Source organism: Eleutherodactylus coqui, chromosome 13 (assembly GCF_035609145.1).
Source record: "Eleutherodactylus coqui strain aEleCoq1 chromosome 13, aEleCoq1.hap1, whole genome shotgun sequence".
Lineage (NCBI taxonomy): Eukaryota > Metazoa > Chordata > Amphibia > Anura > Eleutherodactylidae > Eleutherodactylus > Eleutherodactylus coqui.
In genome coordinates, this window is record NC_089849.1 from 65,537,787 (window position 1) to 65,550,553 (window position 12,767).

The 12,767-nt window shown below is 43.9% G+C and overlaps 1 protein-coding gene across 1 annotated transcript in view; it reads left to right on the forward strand.

Annotated features, from left to right (window-relative positions):
- The first annotated feature begins 760 nt into the window (after nucleotides 1–760).
- Nucleotides 761–12,767, forward strand: part of SEPTIN9 (septin 9) — a 266,768-nt gene continuing 254,761 nt past the window's right edge. Inside the window, exon 1 of the mRNA XM_066587587.1 lies at nucleotides 761–877. Coding sequence (XP_066443684.1) covers nucleotides 856–877 — 22 coding nt within the window. The 5' untranslated portion in view covers nucleotides 761–855. The remainder of the gene's footprint in view (nucleotides 878–12,767) is intronic.

Here is a 12,767-nt window from a genome sequence, read left to right on the forward strand (position 1 = left end):
TAATGCCAAGTCCAAGATTTACTAGAATTTTGGTGCATTTCTGGAGCAACATTTGCTATTCCTAGCACATAATATTGCATGGAGTGTTAGAGCTATTTATGAAACAAATGCACATAAAAGAATGGCCCACTACACCTCACTTGACAAGGAGCTGTGGCTTAAAGCAAAGAGGTGTGTCTTGTTGGGAAAGGGGTGTGGTTTAAATATGACATGTGCCCAAATTTTTAATATCATTTTAAATTATTGCCCTAGTATGAAAAATGGCATACAGGCCCACTTGCAAGTAAGTTTTTAACATAATTAGTGCAGTCTTTTTTTCCAAAGCCCCTCCTCCCGCCTCCCAATGCTTTCTGAATGTCACACCACTGTCCTTGACACTTAGTCATCGGCGGCACAATAAACTAAGTTCATAGTATATGAATGTTCGGAGGATGTGACTAGAGACTGAACCTCTGTGCCAATGAACTTCAACTAGAGCAACAAAACAAACACTCTCTGAATAGGAGAACATAGGACGCATTGTTTCTCAATCTTCTTTCTGACTCAGATGTTCAAGCTTTCAAAGGGTTAACTCTATGAATACTTGACAATCTTAGGAAAGGGTTAAAAAAAGTGAAGTTAGGCTTGAGATGCCCTTAGTACCCTCTGTCTCGGAGCACATTGGTGCATTCCATAACTGTGCAGAAGTTCACTAAAGGTGTGTTCCTCCGAGCAAATGGGAGTGTACTGATTGTGTATCTGTGGAAGTGTGTTCCCTTCTCTGCCCTCCCCATTCTGCGTTCGTCTCTTCTAGGAGGTCAGAATTCCCAGAGGATCTTAAGTAGGCAGATTACAAAAAGAAGCCTTGGGGGTACCATGAGGAAGTCATCTAGCGCTGGTAAGGGAACCCCATTTTTCTTACTTGTTTGCTGTCATTCCCCAAATCATGACTGTCATGTAAAAAGTTGCCATTTGCTAAGTATCATGATCAGGAAGTCATGCAGAATTGTAGCACAGAATAGAAGAGTTAAAGCAAAGAGAAGGAAAAGTTAATCGCAAACCTTTGAAACTTACAGAGTCACATGAAATGTGCAGAATATAAGCTGCAGAATGAAGTCGGAGAAGAGGATATTTGTATTTCATTGTCTGCTAGGGAAGATACAGCATGACTGCCATTCATAAGTAGCAAGCACCTATTTGTGTAACCTTGTGGTTTGTTATGTGGAGTTGTAAGTTCAAGGGAACTTTATCCCTCGTTAAGATGTGTCAGCAGTGACGACAGGTTTCAGACGTGCTGTAGAGAGAGAACAAGAGCCATTCAGCAGCAGGAATATATCCGAGGGTGTATGTACATGGGCGATGTGACTTGTTCCTGAGATTCTCATGCACAACTTGCGTCCGTGTTCTGTGCGATGAGCAGGACACCTTCACATCACATGTCTAAACCCGGCTACTGTTGATGGGTCTTTGTGGGCAGAACCAACATCCTTAACTGCACATGTGGCGCTAGCTGACATCACAACGCAGGCGCAAGTCTTTGCAGTGGTGTTGATGACTTCTGCGCCATCACGTCAGAGCATGCGAAAAGGCGAACTTTGGTGAAAACTAGGCAGCTAGCAGAAACGGTTCAGCACGCCCACGGAACCATTACAGCAGATGTCAGCACAGCCATAGCGGGTGACTTGAGACATTAGTGTCTCACCATAGAGATTAGTGGTTCACCGTAGAGATCAGCGGTTGACTGTAGAGATCCATGGTTGACTGTAGAGATTAGCGGGTCACGGTAGAGATCAGCAGTTCATCGTAGAGATCAGCGGTTCACCGTAGAGATTAGCAGTTTACCGTAGAGATAAGCGGGTTACAGTAGAGATTAATGGTTCACCGTAGAGATTAGCGGGTCACGCTAGAGATCAGTGGTTCACCGTAGAGATTAGTGGGTCACCATAGAGATGAGCGGTTCACCATAGAGATGAGTGGTTTACCATAGAGATCAGCAGGTCACTGTAGAGATTAGTGGTTCACCGTAGAGATTAGTGGGTCACCGTAGAGATGAGCGGTTCACCATAGAGATGAGTGGTTTACCATAGAGATCAGCAGGTCACTGTAGAGATTAGTGGTTCACCGTAGAGATTAGCGGGTCACCGTAGGGATCACCGGGTCACCATAGAGATTAGTGGGTCACCGTAGAGATGAGCGGTTCACCATAGAGATGAGTGGTTTACCATAGAGATCAGCGGGTCACTGTAGAGATTAGTGGTTCACCGTAGAGATTAGCGGGTCACCGTAGGGATCAGCGGGTCACCGTAGAGATTAGTGGTTCACTTATATCCGGTCCTGGGAATTATCAAAGTGCTTTTATTCAGATATGCTTTGATCCATAGTTACTACAAAAGCAGTGTGGAAAAGACAGATAATCCATGATTGTTGCTCTGCTATTCATTTGTATTGTTAAATACTAGTGACAGGTTCCCTTTACAAAAACAAATTTGGGCTCCCATGTACAAAAATTATAATTGTATACTCACCTCTTCTGGCTCCATTGCAGCTCTAGAGCCACATCCTCAGGTTTACACTATGATGTTCTTCTTGACAGACTGCAGCAGCCTGTGTGCAGAATGCCACAGGCTGCTGCAGCCAATCATAGATCCCAGCTTTCGAATGCTGACATCTGTGATTGGCTGGTGCAGCCTGTGATGTCCAATAAATAGGCTGACTGTAAACTGTCAACATAGACCTGGTGTAGAAAACGGAGCTTCGACGTTGGATTAGCTGATTAGCATTTTAATACATGGGGAGCGAGAATTTAAAAAAAGTAACTTAACCTTTTAAGGGGCACAAAGGACCAATGTTGCATTGTGAATATTGAGGGGTATTATTACTTTTCTAGGGCATGAAGTAAGCAATATGACTTTGTGGGGGGTACAAATGAGAACTATTACTATGTGGGGGCACAAAGCAGGCACTATTTCTTGTGTTGGTCCCTACCAGAGAGTTATCACTGTGTGTGAGCAGTATTACTTTGTTGGGCACAAAAAGGAAAACTTTTGCTGTGGGAGACACCGTGAGAGGTATTGGGAGGGGGGGGGGGGAGCAGAACTGGAAGGGTGTGCAGGGATGAGTTGTAGCATTAAGAAATCTTCATGATCAGATGGAGAAAAAAAGAGAAAGTGGACAACAGTAGTCAAAGAAGATGCCACTTGTGATCACTGGAGATAACTGCACTGTAATCACTATCACTGTGTAGAACTTCTGTCTGACTATCGTATGGTGACTATAGGGACTGTATTATGTATATTTTGTAGTGAACCACAGCCAGTAGCCATGCAAAGTAGCTGTGAATGTGGGGCATGGGGCGGTGTGCTGTGGAAGGGCAGTAGGGGGGCCCAAGCTGAACTCTTGCACCCGGGCCAATGAGCCTGTAGCTATTCCCCTGCTCTTAGCAGAGCATTAGAGTGAAAAAACTGGCAGCCTGGCTCATTAGCATTGCCTGCTTTTATTAGTGCTTTCAGTACATCTCATTCGGGATCTTAATCTTTTAGGGTACATGCACACGGACGATATTCCTGTCCGATTTTCATAACAAAAAATTTTTACAAAAATCTGACAAAAATAGCACCCATTCATTTGGATGGTATATGCATTTGGACTTCTTTACTCGTACGAATAGTCAGCGTGTCCTTTTCTTTTCCGATTTTCGGATGAGAATAGTACATGTCAATGTGCCGTGTTCAGCACATCGGACAGTTCACAGACAGGGTGTCCGAGTGTTGTCCACTGTGAGTTGCGACCAAAAATATTTTATTTGTGGAATGGTTTGGATCAAGTGGGATTGATCTCATGAGAACTCAAACTGCATTTCCATAGGTCTTGTAATTGCTTGAAGACATATCGAAATCTAAATATTCTGGAAGATATAACTTTTCCAGAATCTTGGTGACTTGAAGGTCTTCAGTGACTACATGCAGCTCAGTTAATAGTGATCCAACGGAAGTGATTGATCTAGAGTGAAAGCCATTGAGCTACGCACTGTCCCACCAAAAAGTATTTGGACACCTGAGCAAGAATCGTGATGGCTTTTTTATAGACGGCTTGTGTGCAGCGACATAACCCGTACATTCAATAGCTTGCAGTTCCCGTCATACAGTGCTGACATTGACATGATTTGCACTTTGCTTGCAGATTCTTACAATGCTCCTGGGCAGTGGAAAAGTGAGTTTTGCGAACAATTCCTCCCAGCTATCATTTGTCTCTTTCGGGTAACATTTTTGGCCATCCAGTTGTTGGTTTCGGCGTGGTATGTCCCTCTCTCCTCCACCTTGTGATCACGTAAAGATCGATCTGCTAACCTGGATTTTAGCAGAAATGACAAAACCCATGGCCTACTATTGTGACAACCAACAATGATACCATGTGTAAACCCCATAGGTTCCCTGGAACGAGGCATGTTAAGCAAAGTAAAGCAAAGCAAACTATGACTAACACCTACAAGGGTCTACATCTTATGTAGTATGGTTTAAGACTAGAGATGAGCGAACGTGTCCGTTACGGACACATCCGCACTCGGACACCCGCTTTGCCGAACACTGCAGTGTTCGCGCGTAAGTGTCCGGGTGCCGCCGGGGGGCGGGGAGATGCGCGGCGGCGCGGGCGGCAGTAGCGGGGAACAGGGGGGAGCCCTCTCTCTCTCCCTCTCCCCCCCACTCCCCGCCGCACCCCCCCGCGCTGCCACGGCAGCCCCCGAACTTTTTCGCCCGAACACTGAAGTGTTCGCAAAGTTCGGTGTTCGGGCGAAAAAGGGGCGGGGCCGAACGTGTTCGCTCATCTCTATTTAAGACATATGGCGTGCTAATAAGACACGATCCATTCCACTGATAGGGGTGTCCAAATATTTTTGGTAGGATAGTGTATTGCAGCTTACGACTACCCAGTTTCCCCAAAAATAAGACACCGTCTTATATTAATTTTTTCCCCAAAAGAGGCACAGTGTCTTATTTTTAGGAGGGGCGCGGAGTCTTATACTTACCTAGCCGATGGTGTCCCAATACCGTGTCCATCGCACTAACAGCATTCTCTTCCTGGTAACGGAGCTTTGAATACCCCGCCCTCAGAAAGCGAGTGCTGTGATTGGATCACGAGCACCGAGGCTCAGCCAATCAGAGCCGGCGCTCGATAAACCAATCAGAGCCATTCAGTGATGTCAGTGAGTTGGGGTATTCAAAGCCCTGTTACCAGGAAGAGAATGCTGTCAGCGCAGAGGACACGGCAGCCTGCCACAGTGCTGGAGGGACCGGGATGCCGCCAGCTAGGTGAGTATTGCTGTGTTTTTTGTTTTTTTTTAATTTAGTGTAGCTAGGTCTTATTATCGGGGAAACACGGTAATGAAGTGTAGTAGTGGTTTCACCGTTTTTATATATACTACGTTATTATGTTAGTTACAGTGTAGGAGAATTTTGAATTTACAGCCATTTTTAAGTCATGCCTATAGCTACTTTAATTGAGCATTTTATTACAAGTAGTCTACATCAGGGGCATAACTATAGGGGATGCGGTTGTTCCCAGGTCCAGGACCCTTAAGGGACCCATAAGACCTCTCCACTCCATATAGTATGCCTAGTAGTATGAATAAAGCATTATAGTTGGGGGCCCTGTTACAGATTTTGCATTGGGGCCCAGAAGCTTCAAGTTACGCCTCTGGTCTATATTATACATTTTTTTAATCAGTCCATGTTTGAGAAAACTGGGCTAGACTGGCAATAGAGTGTTCTGCTGCCTCAATCAAATATAATCCTGTTTCTCAAGGATTATTCTTGTACATCTCCAAAGTCTTCCCCCACACTGTGCAATCATTGCCGTTATCCCTCCACTAAGATATCAGGCAAGAACCAGCATGCTGTGATGACACAATGTATAAGAAGAAAGGCTTTACTTGCACACCCTGAAGCGACTCCACCTCTATGTCAGGAACATAGACCTAACAAAGCTCAGTGGCCCTAAGAACAATAGGACAGCTGAACTAATTCATATCTCCTCACCTCACAGCCCATGGGTGGTAGGTTCAGCTGATGAGTGAGCTCACACAGTCAAGTCAATTATTTGGGTGATTTTCTGCTCTAGTTTTGGCATTCTTTTTTATTCTAATCTATTCCCACATTGTGTAATTTCTCGTATTATTGTGCAGTCATTGCAAAGCATTATAATCACTGGGTAATGGTTACAATTAAAGGATTCAATGGAATATTATACGGCTTTAATAGTTTTCTCGGTAGCTCATCTTTTCTTAAGACTGGGTTGATGTGGGTAATTTTTGAGATAATGCTGCTCAGACGTGCTCATCCACTTTTGCATTGTACAACTATGTGTACAAATCAGAAATACAGCAATTGCATTGTATAACTATGTGTACATATCAGAAGTACAGCAATTACATTGTCTAGGAACAGGAAAGGTAGGTACACTGAGGGCAATGTCTATGGCATCAATATGACAGTAAGTAAAATCTTTAGGACATTGGACTTGTTGGAAAATCTTTTTTGTGGTCGATTGATCTAGTGGATGGACCAGTTCTGTACTGGGTGGAAATGTTAAGCTTTCCCATAGATGTTAGTATGCTAATTAGGCCATCAGCCAAATCAGAGATTCTTCCCATAAGGAAGAGCAATCTATCTGTAGACAGAACTGTTTTTGGATTCTTACCCCTCATCGGTACAGAGCAGAGGACTGGTTGGTTAGATGAGATGCCTTAAAGAAGTAATTCGGCCTTCTACAACTAAAGACCTATCCTCTGGATAGCTCATCGGTAGTTGATTGATGTCCAATCCTGACCGTCAGAGGAGCAGGAAATACAATAGAAGTGTGGCTCTCCCATTGATTTCAATGAGAGTGAAGCCGGCGTGTTCAGTTCCTGCCCTGACCACTGATGACTTTGACCGGCCCATTGTACTGATAGCTGGCTGGATGATCAGCTGATTGACAGGGATTCCGACCTATCTAATAGATAGGTCATCAGTTGTAAAATGCTGGAATACCACTTTAAGGCCCTTCTTGAGGGAATGCTTCATGGAAAAAAATTGCAAGTTTGTATAAGCCAAACCAGGTCCTCTTCTAAAAGGAAACACAACACAACTGTTCCGGGGTTTTAGCCTATCGGCAGTACAGGTCAGGGTACTGGTTGGCTGCATGTGATGTCTTAGACACAGCTCAAGGAGGTGCACTGGTTCTCATTGAAGAATGACAGCAGGCAGTATGGAGACTTAGTGAAGCATTTCATCTTGCATAGAAAGCTATGTATTGATATGTAAGGGCTTGACCTCAGGTTCACATTCTCGGAAAAATGGATTAACCTTTATTGGAAACACATTATTGAGTAATCTACATCCCACGCCTAAAACATGTTTCAAAACAATTATGTTTGTGATGTAACCCTATAAATCAACTTTTACTTACAAGCACTGATGAAAATGATTCATAGAAGGAAGCTTGTGTACCTCAGGTCAGGATCTTAGTGGGCCACTCCTGTCATCTTGGCTGTCAACACTATTACTGTAGAGAATTGAAGGGCTTTACCCCTCACATGTGTTCTCTGATTACGGATATGGCTCATAGCTGAACTGCAGATCTGTGTTGTGCAGATCCGTAATATGGTGCCCATAGACCAATGTATTACAGAGCTATTTTCCCATGAAGGCTTTGCTTCTTATGGGGAATACAAGTCAGGGTGGTTAAAATAAATCTTATTTGCATAGCACCAACTTATTCTGCAATGCTTTCAGGTAATTTTTATTTATTACCCCATTCAGTACTCATTTTACTGACCTTGGAAGAATGGAAAAACCTTGAGCTGGCTACCTGAACCAAGCAGGGATTGAACACACAACCTTCAGGTCGTGGGCGAGAGCTTAGGACTGCATTTCTGCTGCCTTAACACTCTGTGCCACACAAGGCTCAAGGTGGGTTCATATCACCTTTCGGGGGGCAGGAAAAAGAAATCCCCGCGACTGAATGTTTCCGTCTCTGGATGGAATCAAACAGCATTGAATGGACCCCATTGACTATAATGGGGTCCACCTGAGTTCCACCCAGCTAGTCGACTTTTGGACGGAAGAAAAAGTGCTGCATGTAGTACTTTTTCTTCTGGTATTTTCAGCCATATCTGTAATAGAATCTCCAGCCGGACGTTCCGACGCAGATGTGAAAAAAAACCTTCAGCGGCTCACACAGTGCCTTTATAATACAGAACAGCAAGGACCTCATGTACCTCCATATAGACTCCATACATATGCCTTTGCCTTGTGCATGATGCCATATGGCTACTCATCATTTATGTGTCTACTACAGCCAATTACTGTCTTACGCAGTGATTGGCTGCGGTGGACATGTGAACGGGGAGATGAATGGCCTGTGACTGTTGCAGCATTTTCTGGGACAAGAGTAGTTGCACTGGATCAGCAAGGTATTTAACAGGACAGTACTCCATAGCTCGTTAATTTGCCCCATCCTCTGCCACTTAGCCACTTTTTTTGAAAGTCTTGGAAAACACCTTTATAACTGCAAGAAAGTTGGGTTACAAATAGAGATGAGCGAACACCAAAATGTTCGGGTGTTCGTTATTCGTAACGAACTTCCCGTGATGCTCGAGGGTTCGTTTCGAACAACGAACCCCATTGAAGTCAATGGGCGACCGGAACATTTTTGTATTTCGCCGATGCTCGCTAAGGTTTTCATGTGTGAAAATCTGGGCAATTCAGGAAAGTGATGGGAATGACACAGTGACGGATAGGGCAGGCGAGGGGCTACATGGTGGGCTGCATCTCAAGTTCACAGGTCCCACTATTAAGCCACAATAGCGGCAAGAGTGCCCCCCCCCCCCCCACTGTCAGCATAAAGATCGTCCTCCTCTGGCACAGCTGTAACAGCTGTAGCAGAGAAGAACGATGTTTGCCCATTGAATTCAATGGAGCGGCAATACAGCCGACTCCACTGAATGCAATGGGCTGCCGGCGATCGCAGGATGAATGGTCGGAAAGGGGTTAAATATATAACCCCTTTCCTGCAATTCATCCAGAAATGTGTTACACTAAAAATATATACCGGCGTATAAGGCGACCGGGCGTATAAGACGACCCCCCAACTGTCACCTTATACGCCGGTAATACAGTGGAGCAAAGAATAAAAAGCATTACTTACGTTTTTAGATGATCTGCGGCGCTCCTGCAGGCTGTCACTCCCTCCTGGTCCACGGCAGACAAGCTTTCTCCACGAAAGACTTTAAATCCCTGCCTCCAGAAGCACATGTGCCTTCAGCCAATCACAGCCAATGACAATGATGTCATTGAATGGCTGTGATTGGCTGTGTTTCTGGAGGCGGGGATTTCAAGCCTTGAAATCCCCGCCTCCAGAAACACAGCCAATCACAGCCATTCAATGACATCATTGTCATTGGCTGTGATTGGCTGAAGGCACATGTGCTTCTGGAGGCAGGGATTTAAAGTCTTTCGTGGAGAAAGCTTGTCTGCCGTGGACCAGGAGGGAGTGACAGCCTGCAGGAGCGCCGCAGATCATCTAAAAACGTAAGTAATGCTTTTTATTCTTTGCTCCACTGTATTACCGGCGTATAAGGTGACAGTTGGGGGGTCGTCTTATACGCCCGGTCGCCTTATACGCCGGTATATATTTTTAGTGTAACACATTTCTGGATGAATTGCAGGAAAGGGGTTATATATTTAACCCCTTTCCGACCATTCATCCTGCAATCGCCGGCAGCCCATTGCATTCAGTGGAGTCGGCTGTATTGCCGGTTCCATTGAATTCAATGGGCAAACATCGTTCTTCTCTGCTACAGCTGTTACAGCTGTGCCAGAGAAGAAGGATTTGTCTTCTATATGTTCTCAATGGGGTCAGCGCTGCTGCCGCTGGCCCCATTGAGCGCATATAGAATGCATCCATAGCGAGCAGCGGGAGGGGCAGATTTCAATACTCGGGTGACACCTTATCTCCCCAGCCACTCACAGCAGGGGGGTGGTATAGGGCTTAAACGTTGCAGGGGGAAGTTGTAATGCCTTCCCTGTCTTTATATTGGCCAAAAAAAAGCGCTAACGTCTCAGGGAAGAAAGTTTAATTTACCAGAACACCGCATGGTGTTCGTTACGAATAACGAACATCCCGAACACCCTAATATTCGCACGAATAGCAAGCTCGGACGAACGCGTTCGCTCATCTCTAGTTACAAACTATACGGAAACTATATGAATTATTATCCTGCTTTCTGAGAAACGGAGATCAGACCTTTTGTATGACTTTATATAGAAAGACGAGAGAAAAAAAAATTGTATTTAGGGAAATATATTCTTGGCATGACGGATAACAGATTGAAGGATTAAGCTTATAAATAGAGATGAGCGAACGTGCTCGTTTAGGACAATTACTCGATCGAGCATCGCTTTTTTCGAGTAACTGCCTGCTCGAGCGAAAAGATTCAGGGGGAGCCGGGGTGGAGCGGGAGTTAGCAGGGGGAAACAGGGGGGCGCTCTCTGTCTCTCTCTTTCCCCCCCACTCACCCCCGATGCCCCCCGAACCAATTAGGCAGTTACTCGAAAAAAAGCAATGCTCGATCGAGTAATTGCTCTAAACGATCACGTTTGCTCATCTCTACTTATAAACAGTAATTGGTGTTGCACGACCCTAAATGCATGTCTTAACACCATTACTCATTTCACTTTCGGTCTTCCCTGCATAGATCTTTTCTCGTACTCCACCCATGTCCTTGCTTTCCTAAAATATAGTACTCCAACCATTTCATAAGCAGCTGAGGTGACGAGTGACAGAAGGGGGGTGACACATGGGTCACATTCTACAATTATCAGCAAACAAGGATGGCAGAACAGACCAGACAGGAAAACCTCATCACCTCTGTGTGACCTGTATATTGCATTCACCTGACGAAAATCCTCTTCTGCATGAGCTGGGATTTGGGTTGGAAACTGAGAAAAATATGACAATGACATTTCACTTATTCCACAGAGAATATCAGAAAGTACATATAACCTTCTGTGGGAAGAAACAAACAAAACTATGTTTTTTTAAACAAAGTAATTACAAGAGTTTAAGAAAAAGGTTCTTAAAGAGGAACTGCACTATAGTTATTTTTATGCACACAATAGGTGATTCTGAGAATTTTTGCAATAGGCTTAACAGCCTAAACTGTTCCTTTTTTTGTACGAAACCCCTATTAAACTATGTAGTTAGGTGAAGGCGGTGCTGAGAAATCCATCTTCAGCTAACTGTATAGCAGAATAGAAAGCTCCGGCTGTGCCTGCACTGTTCTCTCTAGTGCAGGCACAGCTGTTTCCATGTAACAGGGTATAAATAAATGCCCGCTTTATATTTTATTGATTTTCAAACATACTTGGCCCTCCTGTGTCCCCTGCCTTGTCACTCGCACTGGTTTTATTAGCCCACCCTGTAGTTTACTTTATTTTTGATATTTTTGTATATTAGTTACAAAATCTTTGACTTGAATTTCAGATTGTTTGATCACTTGTATAATATACTGCAATACTTCAGAATTGCACTATATTATACTATTACCAGTATCCTATTAAAGCATTCCTAACTTTTTCAGATGACTTTTCAGCGTCAGCTATTGTATGGGTATAAAATAAATAACACTATATCTGGACATTTGATATATTTTTCCCAACTTTTCTCCTATACAGGCTGTATATTTGATTCTCACTTCTCTCTGAATTGATGGTAGGAGCCTGGCTGCTGTGCTGCTCTATTGATTGTGTCGAAAACTGCAGATTCTGTTCTCTAGCTGTCTGTAACACATACATGCATAATATCACTACCTAGGACAAGGGACAGCAGGACTGACAAGTGTAGATGTGAATAAATAATAGCAAATAAGTCTCCACTGGCTCCAATTGGGCGTCATATTTAGGTCTGTGCTAGATCTATTACCCGTGTTTTAGATTATATGTTAGAATATGTGAGCCTACTTCACAATATTATATTTGATCTCCATAATCATTAGATTAGATTAACTGTTAACATTACATTTTCATAGTTTTTCGTTTTCTTTGCTTCTCACTTAGAAACTGGGATTAGCTATGTCCAGCCACACTGGGCAGCCATAACATATATCTAGATGCAGATGTCATGTGCATATTTCTAAGCTTATTGTATGCTAAATGGCTTGCATATACTGTACATGTTGGATTTACTGGTTTGCTACTTACCAGGGCTATATATTGTGCCCATATTTGGCTATTAAATTGTAGAAGGTGTCCATCAGCTGGGGTCTGTTTTAAATGCCCCCTCCCTATTAGACCCCTCTGTTTACCACAGATCAGCTGTTCTCACTGTTTCTGCTTGAGATCTGTTTAATGGTTAAACTGTTGTCTGGCGGAGCGCTATACTGCACTGTAGGCTGACAATGAAAGTTTTATGATAGTCCCACGAGAAATATATTTCTTCAGTCTTCCACTTAGGGCTTAAACAGATGGGCACATTTTAGTCCCGCTATGCGGCCGTGAAAATCACAGCCGCATAACGAGATGAAACAAAGCCATTGATTTCAATGGTTTTGTTTCCACTATCGGGATTCTCGCGTGTTAATAGGGCGGGCGTATGCGTTTTTGCATGCAACTTAGTGCAACGCATTTGGGTTACGAACGAGGCTTATTTGCACTTACAGGGCATGGTTGTGCGCAGAAGACACAATTGCGCGCAATTTAAATGGCTATTTATCAAATTAGTACCCGATGTGTTCAATTCCACACAAAATTGCA